At 38.9% G+C, this 15,008-nt stretch overlaps 2 protein-coding genes across 5 annotated transcripts in view; both read right to left on the reverse strand.

Moving 5' to 3' along the window:
- Window positions 1-9,952, reverse strand: part of XRN1 (5'-3' exoribonuclease 1) — a 33,175-nt gene extending 23,223 nt beyond the window's left edge. For 3 of the 4 annotated variants that reach the window (XM_072344444.1, XM_072344443.1, XM_072344445.1), the window contains exons 1-13: window positions 9,779-9,923; window positions 7,139-7,371; window positions 6,736-6,833; window positions 6,262-6,371; window positions 6,065-6,175; window positions 5,790-5,872; window positions 3,825-3,912; window positions 3,551-3,719; window positions 3,112-3,179; window positions 1,998-2,132; window positions 1,091-1,157; window positions 604-709; window positions 121-210 (exon numbers count right to left, since the gene is read on the reverse strand). In XM_072344444.1, coding sequence (XP_072200545.1) covers window positions 121-210; window positions 604-709; window positions 1,091-1,157; window positions 1,998-2,132; window positions 3,112-3,179; window positions 3,551-3,719; window positions 3,825-3,912; window positions 5,790-5,872; window positions 6,065-6,175; window positions 6,262-6,371; window positions 6,736-6,833; window positions 7,139-7,371; window positions 9,779-9,853 — 1,433 coding nt within the window. In that variant the 5' untranslated portion in view covers window positions 9,854-9,923. Of the gene's footprint in view, window positions 1-120; window positions 211-603; window positions 710-1,090; window positions 1,158-1,997; window positions 2,133-3,111; window positions 3,180-3,550; window positions 3,720-3,824; window positions 3,913-5,789; window positions 5,873-6,064; window positions 6,176-6,261; window positions 6,372-6,735; window positions 6,834-7,138; window positions 7,372-9,778 lie in introns of all 4 variants that reach the window. The other variant, XM_072344442.1, reaches the window with a different exon arrangement.
- A 397-nt stretch (window positions 9,953-10,349) lies between these two features.
- The window catches only part of ATR (ATR serine/threonine kinase), a 34,756-nt gene continuing 30,097 nt past the window's right edge, over window positions 10,350-15,008 (reverse strand). Inside the window, exons 40-47 of the mRNA XM_072344563.1 lie at window positions 14,607-14,807; window positions 14,140-14,283; window positions 13,638-13,788; window positions 12,755-12,911; window positions 12,472-12,625; window positions 11,800-11,951; window positions 11,317-11,422; window positions 10,350-10,908 (exon numbers count right to left, since the gene is read on the reverse strand). Of these exons, the coding sequence (XP_072200664.1) occupies window positions 10,735-10,908; window positions 11,317-11,422; window positions 11,800-11,951; window positions 12,472-12,625; window positions 12,755-12,911; window positions 13,638-13,788; window positions 14,140-14,283; window positions 14,607-14,807 (1,239 nt within the window). The 3' untranslated portion in view covers window positions 10,350-10,734. The remainder of the gene's footprint in view (window positions 10,909-11,316; window positions 11,423-11,799; window positions 11,952-12,471; window positions 12,626-12,754; window positions 12,912-13,637; window positions 13,789-14,139; window positions 14,284-14,606; window positions 14,808-15,008) is intronic.

Below are 15,008 nucleotides of genomic sequence, written 5' to 3' on the forward strand. Positions count from 1 at the left end.
TACTCAGGTTAATTACACTCACAGATGAGAAATACACAGAACCCTATTAAATGGCTCCAGCATATAAGGTGAAATATTGTTCCACCCTTAAATGGTTTCTCATTTGATGATTTTTCTTACCAACTCCAAGACTGAACTCCATGGTAATAATAATGCAAAATCCATTGTATTGCCTGGATGTAACATTCAGCTTGGTCAGCCAAGAAATCACTTGAAAGAAAAAGATAGATTTTTAAATTTTTATTTTTACTAGCATAGAAAAAGTCCATAACACCTTCTGCATAAGAAAGAAGACAGTATTTGAGTAACCTACTAAGCCCAGTTTTTAAAATTAATTTAATACCAATGGATTTTTTTTTAATCTCTAATACTCAAATACTCATTACAGAATATGTGATTTATAGATTCCAGCAATAGCCAGAAGCATCACCACTACTACATGCTGCCAGGTATTTCCTGCTTTTAGTACAAATTAATATTCTGTCTTGTATTACATAGAAGCAAAAAGAAAAAAACCAAAATACAACCCATCTTTAGCATAAAAAACAAACAAACAAAAAAAACCCAACACCAAATAAACAGAAAGAAAAAGCACACACTTACTCAGACACTACTTCTATACCCATTTTAGTCATGTAGTAAGTTCTCTTGTATTGCCTAAACTCTGTTTCAAACAGATCATCATCTTCTGGTTCATCTTCCAAAACAGCTGAAAAAGAAGCCAAGAGGAAAATATGGATTAACACTCCATAACCTCTCTACTAGAATAAGGTTAAGAAATTCAGTTTTGATTTGATGACATAATTTTATTCTTCAATTCACAGTTGTTTGTACTTGTTCCTTCCTTACACAGAAAGTAAGGCAATAACAAAATAAAAGTGCCTGGAATAAAAAAGATAGGCATCTGATTTTGTAGCTCAATTATAAGAACTAAGAACATAAGGCACTTCCATTTCTCAATAGCTGAGTATGTAAGCCTGTCATTTAGACTCAGGTCATTTCTGATATGAAATTCTTTCAAGTCTTCCAAATCTCTACACAAGTTAACAAGTTTCTGTTGTTGCAAAATGAACAAACAGCTTGCACTTACTTTTAGAGGTGACAACTTCATCTTCATTTTTTTCTAAAGCAGCCAAACAGAGAGAATTTTCCTGAGCCTAGTAAAATAATATTTGACATGCTGTAAAAATGCAAGATAATATGCACATTCCTCATTCATAACCATAAAATCTGCAACTCAAAATGCTAGAATTATTATGCATTAATACCATGTAGTATGTACAGAAACACTACACTTTCTTCCTGAGTAATTGCCTAGAGAATGTAATTTTATCCATCAGTGTTAAACAAAGGAGTAATCTCACATAAAATCCGAACTACCTTTAAGAAAAAGTATCCTAATGCATGTTTTCCAAAACATGAGTACTTCTAAAACATAACTGCACAAGCATGCAATCAAAATTTTCATCAGCAAACCTTAAGACTATTGAAATGAGGACAGAACTAAACATCCATTTCATTCTTACAGTACACACTCATTAATGTGTACAGCACTCTGAAGAGCGTTCAATAAGAAGGCTCATTAAGTTGGCTCTCTTCCCCAGTACTTGCGATATGCATGCTCCTGAATATCAGTGCCATTCAAAGGATCAAAGTGACTAGCTAATAGTATACAACTGCTCCAAACTACTGTGGCAAGTAAGGAAAAAAACAGAAATAAAGCATTTCTTATTAAAGAAATAGTCTTACAAATCACAAACAGCACTGAACAAAGAGTAACGATACACTGTGACAGTCTAAACTTGAAGGAATTCCCTCTGCTTCTGCTATGCTCAGCTGAAGGCCTATATTAAAGGGCAGCCAAAAATGCTCAAAAGAGAGATTTATACTATTGAATGTACCTAAGATCTGAATTACTATAGCTGGCAAACTATTCATTTGCAATAAAAAAAACCCCCACATTCTTATTTCCAAAAAAGCGCATGTAAAACACAAACCTTGCGTTTCTTCTGTTTATTGTTTCTGGCTTCTTCTGCTGCAATACCAGCTGCCTCATTGAGGTATTTATTGCCTACTTTACTTTCAAACCATTTTAGGTCTACAAAGACTTCACTGAAGTGTTCACGATCAAACTGTGCAGAAAGAGTAAAGTTTAGAAATCCTGAAAGGATGAATAATGCAGACTGCTAAATTAACAACACCCTTCTGGTAGGTAAATTAAATTACACATAAACGTTTTGCTTTATATCTACAACCAAGCTAACAGATTAACATTAAAAATCTTTCTTCTTGTCAGCATGTAACAAGACCCAAGTCATATATCCTTTTCTAGCAATACATTACAAAAAGAGTTAAATAACTTTCAAAGTTACTAATCAAACCCACAAGTACTAGAGGCATATGGGGGCTAGATAATGCAGTCCTGTATGCACCCAACCCTTTAATAGTTTTGCCTGAAAAATCTGAAGATAGGACTGAAGCAAAGAACAACAGATGAACTGCATCCTTCAAAGTTCTTTGAAGGGCTGGGATACTTCCCTTCCTAAAGGCCCCACACCTTTTCTTGTCACTAAGATGGACTAATGCAGTGGCATTTAATAGGACTGCCTCTCAAATGCCATTTAGCTCGTGAAGAACACTAATGCCGACCTCAGAGACAGTAATACTTCACTGCTCTTTATCAACGATATTCATTAAAAAAGTGCCAAAATGTCATTCTCTAAGATATTCAGACTTACTTTACAAAAAAAAGAGTCAGAAGCTCTGACTAGCAAAGGAGGAATGAAAATTACTGCCTGCAGCACACTTTGCTCAATGCTATCACTCATTTATCAATAACCGAGGATCATGATTCTACTGGTGAATCCTTGTTTGACTTTCAGGGCCAAAACATGCTGGCTAAAGCATCAAATTGCTCAAGCTTTCTCCCTTTCAAGGTATGGGAAGATCAGATAGCAACTGATTGGATCCCATATCAAACATTTAACGGTACTGCCTGTAAAACAGTTACTCAGCAATTCATTAAAACTACATGGTGTATTTTAGAACATCATATGAAGCTCATATGTAACAGCAAATATAATTCCACAAAGCTTAATTATGAATACTTACATCTGACAATCTTGTGAGATATTTCTCAAAGCGCTTCAAATTCAGATGCCCATTTTCATTTATGTAACCTATTGGGAAATTAAAGCATGTTTTGTAAATTAACAAATTGAAAATTGTACCTTAAATGCCTCATGGATAATGAAACATAATCTTGCTGGCTGTCTAAAAGAATGGTAATAATGCTGAACATTCCAGCTTTGCCAAAAAAGTCAATAGATATGTATGCTACTCCAAGAGTAATACCTCCTGCTTATTTCTTTGTCAACAACTGATACAAATAACACAATAACAATAGCTGATAGAGCAAATTCTCAGCTACAACACACTATTTCTCAACACAGTTATCACCATTGGCTGAGCATGCCCTCTGTCCAGTCTTTAAATCCAACCAACCCCCTCCCACTCGCCCTCCCACCCCCCCCCAAAATTAACTTCTTACCTCCCAGTTCTGGCAAGATGGCCATGTATGTTCTATAAAGTAGTGGCAGTGCATCATGATTAATGTGTAAATGAGGTAGATGAGGAATAAAATCATTGCCCACAAGGAAACCCATTAAGATCCAATCATCTATTATCTTTTCAATATCGTAGTCAAAGGAAATCTTGTCCTAAAAAGATAGCAGTAATGTTCTCATTATGAAGATTTCACACAAATACTTTATTCCTCCCCTCTCCCCCTCCACCACTGCGGTAACAGCTCCATTAGAACTTACTTTTACTGGTGAAAATTCATAATCAATATATTCTCTCATCAGTGACAAATGCAGTAAGTGAAATGTGGTTTCCTCTGGTGCACATGCTCTGTAAATTATTCAAAACATTGTCAGTTATTTATAAGCACATTTTCAACATGAATATTTAATAAACCCAAGGTTGCCTAAAAACAAATAAAGTGAAGATTGCATCTATTTTAAGATGAATCTGTTTTGACTACACAATTTTGCTGTAGAATCTTCTTAACAGCACACATGATGGCACTACATGGAGAACGGTTAGATTACAGAAAGCTGGGCAGCCTTTTGGAGTTCCCTCTTGCACTGAGCGTCTCATAAGCAAGTCAGTCTCCAAAGAAAGGGACAATCAATATATTTCTAAGGCACTGTATAGTACTATTCTGAGCATATATGGAATACAGATTCATGTCCAAACAGTCTGGGCTAAGTATATACTTGCTTGAAATGCTGCTTTAATGAAAGAATATACTCAGCTTGAGAATATGCTCCAAGTGCATTACAAATAGCAGTCTTAACACATAGTACTACTATACACACACGCACAAAAGACAAATCTACTTATCTATGACACAAATTAGTCAACTGCCTTCTTCTTCATGAAAACTAGTTTATATTTAAGCCAAAGTTAGGCCAAAATTAGTATATGAAGAGCACTATCACAAACTCCAAGTTACACTTGGCTGTACAGAACTTCAGACCCAATTCTGATGCTTTTTAAAAGTAATTTTCAAACTTGTATGCAAGACTCTTGGCAGATCCAAGTTGCTGCTCTAAGACTATTTCACCTCTCATAACTGTCTCTTTGTTGTGAAGCAAAGAATTTCTCTCAAGAAACTACTGTTACATATCAAATAGTATCTATTCTTAATTTTTCCTCAAAAATAAAATAAAATAAAATATCAACAGAAGGCAATTCCCATAATTTCCAGAAGTGAATATCTGTAATTAACAATACTACCTAGACATTGCAGAAAGGCTAAACATCCAACGATAAAAATGCCACCTGGGAAATCCTGCCTTTTCATTTCGTGTTCTAGTTAACTAGTCCATCAAATGGTTGTCACACTTCACATTCTTTTATTAATGGGCATTTTTCATTATTAAGAATTTAATAGTCTATTAAAACACTACAGTGCTACATGTCAGCACCATCAGAACGAGGCAGACTTGACCAGTATTAGCGAAGAGACTGTAAAAGACTAAGAAGCAAATACTGCTGATGTTCATCACACTGACCAGAGTAATAAGAACACACAAGCACCATTTTTGCTAATGCATCAATCTAAACAACTATGTGACTTAACCTGTGTTATTCAAAAGCCTTTTTGTTACAAAGAATATTTCTGGCTTTCCAACCAACCCCTTCACCCATCGAATACATTCCTAATGTCCATCACAGAAGGAACCTACCCACAGAAACAGTTACAAAAAATATCTTTTCTATTACTTCAGAATAAGTCCAGGCACACTTCTGGAACAAAACACCTGGTTCTAAATGATGACAGCACACAAGTTAGTTCAAATGGCAAAGTCCAGAGTAAAAAGCAACCAATGAGCTACTTTAAACAAGTTGATTTCAGCAGTTATTCCAGGCACTTACCTCACAAAACCTAAGAGATACAGAACCTTTCAGAAGTACTTGTAAGAAGTACGGCAGCAATATCATACAGCCCGAGCTGCTGAATTCACAATATGAAGCAAAACACACAGCACACCAAAGGCTTAAGGATTTTCTCATCAGCTGCCCCAACAACATATGTTTGCCCATGGAAAGAAATCTGATCACAACAATTGGATTTCTCTAAATTCACATACATTCTAATAAAATTACTAAGACCTCATTCATTTAATATGCAGTTATCAAGGAATTGTTCTAGTTACGTACCACCTTTTGGCTTTCATTTTGTCATATAGAAATTAAGAGTAAAGTTAAAAACAGTTCACCTTTGAGATTTTTTACCACCAAATCTGACTTCTTCTCTTAAGAGCGCAAAGTGTGCCTCATGAGTTGTTAATCCCAGCATTATCTATTACAAAGAGATATTAGAGAAGACTTACTTCATTTTCTAAAACTTTTACACAAGATTTTTCTTTTTATTACAAATGCAAAGCTTTGCAGGAAGACAAAGTTACAGACTTGTTGAGTAGCATTTTAGAACACCGCACACTTACAAGAAAGAGAACACAATTAGAAATCCCGTTGCTTTAATTGCACGTACCAAGTCAGCATCTAAGCCATAGAGACAGTGCCTCGTGTTTGGATCATGATGAGGCTTTGCTTTTTCTGATCTGATGAATTCCATGATTTTATGCTCTCCCTCACCTGGTGTCTGTAAGAAAAAGAATATTTGTGTTTTTCCATAAAATAACTTCTGCTTTTCTCCCCCTCAATAGAACTTTAACAAAAAGCAGTAACCTCATGGCCTGATAAGTAGACTGTTACTCCCTGCCAGGATTTGTCTGTGGAAATTTTCATATTGACGAAGTATTTAAGATGTTCGTGCAATCTGGCCATGAATTCGGTTCCTGAAAACAGAAACCCAAGTTAAGCACAAAGCTTTTCAACAGTCACTGCAAACCACATTTACATATATGAGCTATCAATGAGAAGAATAACAAAAAAAACCCCATTCTGCAACAGAACAAGGGTAGAATTTTTTTTTCAGTAAGTTTCATTTTTCTCATAACACCAAAACAAATTTTCTAAAATGAGATAATAGTCCAAAAAATCTTAGAAGTTACCCAAACTTGCCCAAATTATAAACAAAAAAAGCAACAACAGAACAACCCTGTCGATAGGAAAACAGTTCCAAAATATGGATTTAAAAAAAATAAATCATCAATCATAAATCTCACCACTTAATGTAAAATAATCAACAAATTATCTTACCTGGTGTAATACAGTTGGAGTCAAACCTGGCTTCCGTAGGGAGAATTTCTCCCTTTTCTAATGCCTTTTTTATTTTCTCTTCTGCCTCTTTTGCTGATCTAAAACAAAGTGGGGTTGGAAAGAAGGGGTAGAGATGCAAATATCTTACTGTAATGCTTTTGTGACCAAACACGTAGTTGAGAGAAATTTAACTCCTGTACAGAGCTCAAAATTGAGTCTGATAACAGAAAGACTTCTTAAAATAGTTTTTTCTCCAGCAATGATAATAATCTGTCATCATTCAGATGCAGTTAATATTTCAGCTATCGAGAAATATATTTTATTTGTCATAACATATTTTTAAGTAAGTATTTGTAAGAAATAATTATTATCCTAAAGACAGAGGAGGAGCAAATATTCTCACCTAAACCGTCTGCCACGCTGCTGATTCATTTTTGCTCTTGGGGCTACACCATCAACTGCCATGAAGAAAACCTTCCTTGGCTTAATAATGCGAAACAGTACTTCTAAATAGTGAAAAATGTCAGCAAAAATCTTATCTTCCGAGATTCTGAAGTGAACATCATCATCATTTGGATGTGAACACTGGTGTATAATGCCATTCATGTCCAAGTATAAGTTGTCAAATTCTGGAATCTAAAAAAGCCACAGTTAGTACTCACTGGGATACAGATGGAGCATTGCAATCACTACGCGAGGTATGGCTGAGGTAAAGCCTGGAAATGAACTGAGGTGGAAGATTGCCCTGTAATGTACTGTACACCAATGCAGAATATATATATATGTATGAAAAATAAACTACCTAAGCAGCATATGGTTTTAAAAAATTACACATATTTTACATGAAAATTGTCTTTTATTATTATTACGAGCAGCTTTGTCTTTAATAGCATACAGAAGCAAAAAATGATGTCACTTCGATAAGTGGACAACACTGGGCAAAAGAAGAGGAAACAACAAAAAAAACTCAACCCAGATCAGAAAGTTTTCCTCCATCCCCCTCGGATAACACCACCAAAGAAAACACTTAGGAAACAAGCAGTGGGGTACTCCACATAGAGGAATACCAGGGATTGCTATGCCAGCCTAACCAGTCTATCCAGGCTGCAAGGAGCCTGAGTAAGATATGTGACTGACAGAAAGTCACCCACAAACCATCTTTTACTCAAGAGGAAACACAGCTCTTCTGCTATTTTTAAAAAGCAAAGTGAACACCACCTGACATTTCAGATTGCTTTTGAGGGTTCAAGGGCCACACCAAGCACCAAGCAAACTGCTGTCAGCACTTACCAACCTTCTTCCTGTTGCGGTGGAATTTCCACAACTATCACAAATTTTATTTTGTTCTTATTTTGCCAAAAGGGGAAGGAGCAGTTCAGTCATTAACACGCTCGTGAAGCTGACATGAACTCCAATCAGCAGAAATAAACATTCCAGCATTAAAAACTCAAGCATTAATTGCAATCCACTCCTGATTCCATCCCCCCAACTCTGAACCCAATCAAAAGGTGTTAGACTGCACAAAAAAAACCTCTCCAAATCCCAGAACATGGACCAAAGGTCAGCGCTTCAGGATAGAAATGCTTGCCAGATTAAGTGATAAAGCAGATGGTTTAAATACTTCAATAATGTTTCCTGGTGCTTCAGTACCAGACAGCACGGCACTATCTACAAAATCAACTCAAGGGGAACCAGACTTGGATATTTCAGGGTTCCTTGTATTTGTTGAAATAACAAATACTTAGTTGCGCAGACACGTGATGATAGCACAGTTTAGTCAATGCTCTGCTTATAATTCGCAATAAATGGGACATCAGGTGCATGCTGGCAAAAAAATGCCACCTGATGCACCTTGGCCACAGCAGGAAAAAGCTGAAAGTAAACTTTCCAAGCCCTGGAAAAGCTGAGTAAGCAGTTATCAGCCAGAGGGGCTGCCTTCTGCTGCCGTGCTGTTACCTCACAGCACAGCACTTCTAAACTGGAAGACGGGTTTCTCTTTTACACAAAATACACGAGTGCACGTGAAACAACTTAAAATCCTTATCTGGCTGCTAGCACACGTCAGGCTGTACATTAAAGTGGTCCGTGAAAGAGCAGGAAGAAAACGGATACATTTTACTGTTCTAGGTCACAGGCAGCAGTACAGACACTTCCCCTCCTCTATAAGCGGCAGATGCAGCGCACACAAGGAAGTAACAGCACAGAGACTTCAGAAGACAGGCTGTGTGCGGTGTGACACCGGCCGCCCCGAGCAGCGCTTTCTGTTTCCTTTCCGAGCAGCGCGGAGCACCGCTCCAGCCCGCCCGGACACCAGCCGCCCCGGCACGGCTCTCCACACGCCGAGAGCCGCCGCTGCCCCGCGGTGCGATACCCGGCGGTACCACCGCAAACACGGAGCAGCTGCTGCGGCCCTTCAGGGGAGGGCCAAGCGACCGCTCTAGAGCCCTAGGTACTTTAATACAACAGCTACTGGGTCACCTGAACCACTACGCGTCTAGAAGCAACGTTCAGACACTACAACGTACCGCCTCCCCTCAGAGCGTCTTTATTTAGCTATAAAACCACGTCGGTAACACCGGCGGAAACCAACAAGAAACTGATTGCCCGAGACGAGCAAGTACCGAAGGCGGTTTCTCTCAGGAGGGTCTGCCCACCCGCCTTTCGGCACTGCCGCTAACGGAGTTCCGAGCGCGGCACGGAGCGGCCCCGCAGCCCGGCGAGGCCGGGAACAAAAGGCACAAGCGGCGGGTGCTCTGACCGCGGTGCCAGTACAGCGGGACGACCGAGGGAACCGCGTCACCGCCTCCGGCCGCGGGCTCCGGGACTCCCACGGCCGGGGGGAGCGAGCGCCCCGACTCCCATGGGGGCTTTTGCGTGCCGCCCGCCGTGCCCACGCCGTCAAGGCTGCAAACGGAGCCGCCCGCCCCGCGCCCGCCCGCTCCCGAACAGGCGGCTCCGGCCCTCACCCCTCAGGGCCCCCTCCGTAGCGGGAAGGAGCGGCCGCGGGCCCCGAGCAGGCAGCGAAGCCCCGCTTCCGGCTTACCTGATGCTCCTTCAGCACCTGGCTGAGGCAGGGGTACCGCTCCGAGATCCACCGGTAGAACTTAGGGACCCCCATGGCCGCCTCTCTCCGCCGCCCCGTCGGACCCAAACAAGCCCGAGCTCCGCTCCGCCCTCCTTCCGGCGCACCGTGCTGACAGCCGCCCGCGCCATAGAGCGCCCCGAGCCGACCAGCGAGAGCGGCGGGCAGAGCGGCAGGCAGAGCGGCGCGCACTGCAGCGCCCCCCGCCGAACGCCCGACGCAACCCGCCCGCAGCTCCCCGCATCGCTGATGTTAACGAGGCGCAGCGGGAGCCCCGCGTCCCGCCCCTGCGAGCCCGGCTGAAAGCAGAGCACTTACTGTAACCAGCCTCTAAAAGACCGCTCAGATTTCTCGTCCCGAACTCCCAGGAGCAGAAGGTGCTGTTAAACATCTCAGAACACAGTAACATCTCCCTGGGTTTATCCATGAGAAGTCTTAAGAGCTCAAATGCTGCTTCTCTCTTAAAACAAACAAACATCGGGCCATTCTTTTCAGATACGAGGCAATGCAGAATAAAGTTTAAATAACCAATACTCAACTGTGTCAGTATGAAATTTAATGTCAACTTTTCTAATCTACAGCCAGATTGAATGAGAAAATCTTTACAAAAATATACAGTATTTTTGCAGTTACCATGTATCAACACCAAGAATATACCCAGAGGAGGTAAGAAACTTGCAAAGACTCGTACAGCCTATTTAACTTCTAATATGCGCTGCCCTGTACACATAAAGAACACATAGGCACATTCGTATTTCCAAGTGCATATTCTACACAGACCAGATTGATCAGAAGACAGTATCAGTGGTTACAATCAGAAAACACAGGTAACCAGTTAACACTCATTAATACCTTCTTAAGAATATCACAGCTTGCTTCACCAATTGTGAATGGCACCTCTCTGAAGCAAACAAGTTTTACATATATGGAGCCCAGCCCATATACATTTGGCAGAGCAGATTGTCATCACTTGCTTCTTGAATGAGGTAATGAACATGCCCTTCAATAGATAAGGGTAATCCTTTTATTCTGTTTCTAGTCTTAATAACACCTTGTAGCCGTTGTTCTATATCAAGGACGTGGGTTTTGGCCTAGAAACAAAGAGAAAGGAAGAAAAATGAGTATTGCTACTTCCTTGCTTTCCAGGTATTACCATCACTTAATTCAGGAGCACATGCATGTCTTAGAATATGGAAAGGCAAGAGCATTGCCCACCCTCTGTTCTCTGTTGATATTATTGATGGTTTATTAATACTAATGACAAAGTTATGAATTTTGTTTTGCTTGGATCTTTAGTACATAAATTATGTTCTCCACCAATAAAAAGAATATTTATCCTTAAAAAGGGATACAGACTAATTAGAAAAAATACAGTAATTTTTAAATGAAGGAAAACGAATAAAAGGAAAATTACGCTTCCTATTAGAAAATACACAAATTGTAACTGCAGTGGACATGTAACATTTGAACGCTTTACGCTGTGTTTGTTTTCAACCAACCTTTTCATTGACAACTTCTCCAGTTTCGTTCACCTGTGCTTTTGTGTTCCCTTTAACAGGCTTACTCCACTCCACAAGAGGATCATGAAGAAAAGTCTTCAAGACACTAAATAAATAATAATAAAAAAAAAAAGTTTGAAATCATTGGACAAGAGCAGTACTTCTGCCAAATATTAGAACACCGATTACTTCGAGTCAAGTGCAAATATACACTGAAGCCAGAAAGAACCACAAAGTCTAAATGGTAAATTAAAGAACTTCAGTAATATGGATTATTTTTTAATATATGAGCATTATCTACTCGTAGCAACAAATCACTGAGTATAAAGTTTGTTCTGAGTATTTCTATGGGTTTATATTTAACTGCATGCCCCGGTAAGACTGAGCTGCATGACAGACATGCTGGAACTGGCATATTACTATTTCTGATGTTTAGACTAGAGAGAGTTTCTTCAGAGCTTTAAGCAAAAGCAGTTGCTGTACCTCATTAAAGGCTCCCTTTGATCACGCATAAGCCTTGTTGTGACTTCACAAGCTCTTCGGAAGAGACCTTCCGTTCCCATTGGACCCATTCCATTCACCATGTTATGTGTGAGACGAAAAGGAACTATTTCCGGGACTTCAAAAGTTTCTCCCTTTAAGTTTGATACAAAAGGGCACATTTTATAAATATGCACGATGTTCTGAACCAAAAGCTTGTGGTTTTTGTTTTGTTTTTTAGTGAAACATCAACATTCCAAATCCCGCTCTGATCAGAACTGTTCTTGTTACAGAACCATATGATTTTTTTTTTTGTACTGAACATTAGGAACACAAAGAAACCCTTCCCAGCAACAAGATTCTGCATGTGATAATTACATCTTTGGTTGGAAGGCGGTAATGGAGGGAGTCACAAAATACAAACAGAAAACGTGGGGCTATTTCACTAAATATCCACCAGCTCATCTGATACTGCCATAATCAAAAAGTTGGCTTCCATAATTGCAGTATATACATTCTTTGTGTCACATATTGTGTATAAGTAAGAAACAAAATGTGAGACAGAAAACAACAAAAATATCAGAAGAAAAGAAAAGAAGAAAACACAGTCGTAGATGTTTACAAACTGCATGCAAGTAAAACATAAAACGAGTTCAGCAAGATGGCATTTCTCACCTTATTGAAAAGGCAGTTGAAATCTACATGCACACATTCACCAGTCAAAGAATCAAACAGGATGTTTTCACCATGACGGTCTCCTAGACCAAGTATGTAACCCACCATTGACATGACTGCAACAGAACGGCAGTATGCAGACCTGCTGTTATACCTGTGCAAATAAGAATCAGATATTAGACAAAATCACCTCCTTGATTATGTCTTCATTCAACGGCATCATTATGTTTTAGTGAAATAGACAAGTAGATGTTCTTGAGCGAGCCCAATCCCAGTCACTCACCACGAAGTAGGATCAGGAAATGTTCTAAGAAACCATTCATGAAAAACAGGAGGATGACGAGGCAGAAGGACTTCTTTGAACATCTTCAGCTTTTCAGGCAAAGGTGCTGACTTGGGAAGCATATGCTGACGTAGTTCCTTTCCAGTCATATATATACCTGTAACAGACAAAGAAATCCTTCCAAATAAAGCCACATGCATGCAACTACAGTATGATATTTTAGATAAGATAAACATCTGAATAAAATGAATCAATGAAAAACAATCTCCAAAATGTGTTGCTGGTGGGGTGCTAGAAAGCAAATGAAAATTGATAATGCTAACTGAAACAGCAGACTAGGTACAACATACCATGTAAAGAAAGGAGAAACAACTAACCAAATTTGAAATAGAACTCCACAGTCTCTTCTATTATTCAGTGCTGTATCTATTCTCTTAAACAATTATGCCAATTGCTTTAGCAGATGTTCCAACAGCATGGGAATATATTAAGATGATTATGTTGACAGATAATTGATTAAGAAATTTTTCATGGCAGGTGCCAATTACCTTCCACTTAAGAGTAAAAATATAGTACATACACAAATAATAATACATTGCAGATAGCTAGAGATACAATGACTGAATCTAGTCTGATTCCTTGAGTTTACTAATAAAGGCACAAGCACTTAAACAAAACACCACACGTAAGAATCACAGAATGGTTTGGGTTTGAAGGGAACTCTGAAGGTCATCTTGTCCAACTGCCACACTCGAGCAGGGCCACCTACAGCAGGTAGCCCAGGACCACATCCAAACCTAAACCATCCTTCTTTTTCCCTTTCCTCTGTTCTCCTCTCTCCTCCCCTCAGTTGAATGTTACATAATTATTATACGTTTTTTACCCTTCTCCTTATAAAGTTTTATCAGGATATTTCTTAAACCAGCAGTATTGTTCACCCATTCAATTATGCCACATTCATCATTTAATGGAATAACTGCATAGGTTCGTATATGGAGTTCTCGCCGACGCGACTCTGCATCTTTCCTCAAGCACTGTTGGCAAAAAACAGAAAAGGATAAAAAATGAGAATAATAAATAACAGGATGGAAATATATTAACAACTAACCATCCCGTTCAAATTTGTTTTCCAGTCACAATCCATAATATAAAATTCTAAGCTTTACTATCTGCAGTAGAGCCAGAACAGTTGTTTTCAGAAGTCTGTAACAAATTGTGCATTATCAGTCACTCCTGAAGAAATATTTTGCAACAGTTTACTTCTTCCTCCTGGGAGCTTTATCTCAAGATTAGGAACATAGTTCTTCACCCCCCAGCCCCCTTTTCTTTTGTTGTTTGATAGTTCACCATTTTATGCATAATGGACTTGATTATTTAATTCAAACCTTATTAATAAGAGAGTTGAATTCCATGAGCCGACAGTCCTTTCTTAGATCATCTTTAGGTTTACACATCATAATATAAGATTTCCCATCTGAACCTTTTAAAGTGATCTTTTTTGGCTTTTGAAGGGAAGGAAGAATTTCTACCTGAGGAAGAGATGATTTTATTTTTTTTTATTAACGTAGTATCAGATGATACAAAATAAAGCATCTACTTTTAATAGACCAGTTAAAGCTGTCATATTAGCACTTCCATGGTGCTACAGGATATTAATCTCAGACCAAAGCGTCATCTAAACACTAAGAGGAAATATCCTTCTCGCATTATTATCACAGAAACCTCTCATTTTCCATGAAGGTAATTATGACGTTTCCTACTCACTCCTCCATTCCTAGCAAAATGAGAATATAAACTGAAAGTACATTTATTTAACCTGAAATTTAAAGTCAGGTGCCAAACAGGGGCTTACCGTATCATCAAAGCCTGCAATGTAGGCCCAGCATCCAGGAAAAGGGTCATGGTTGGCATGTGTACCAGGAATTGAAGGAAGAGTTGGTATCATTACAGATTGTAATGGAATGAGAATTTGACTGAATGTGTGCTCTTCTACCAATCTCTTAAGTGTTCTGAAATGAACATTCATGCTTAATGCTGAGCTGTTTCCATCAACCTTAAAAAAAAAAAGTTCAAAAATTCAAAATAAACATATAGAGTATTATTACCATTTTACACAAAGTGATAGCTTTCGATAATCTGAAAAATTACAAATTTAATTCCAAATTAAATGGATGTGGTCCAAAATAAGTGTATCTGGCCCTAACAGCATATCTTTTTCAGTCTAACCATAAATACATAATAATGAAATCATTTA

The sequence above is a fragment of the Excalfactoria chinensis genome, chromosome 9 (genome assembly GCF_039878825.1).
Source record: "Excalfactoria chinensis isolate bCotChi1 chromosome 9, bCotChi1.hap2, whole genome shotgun sequence".
Taxonomy (NCBI): Eukaryota; Metazoa; Chordata; class Aves; order Galliformes; family Phasianidae; genus Excalfactoria; species Excalfactoria chinensis.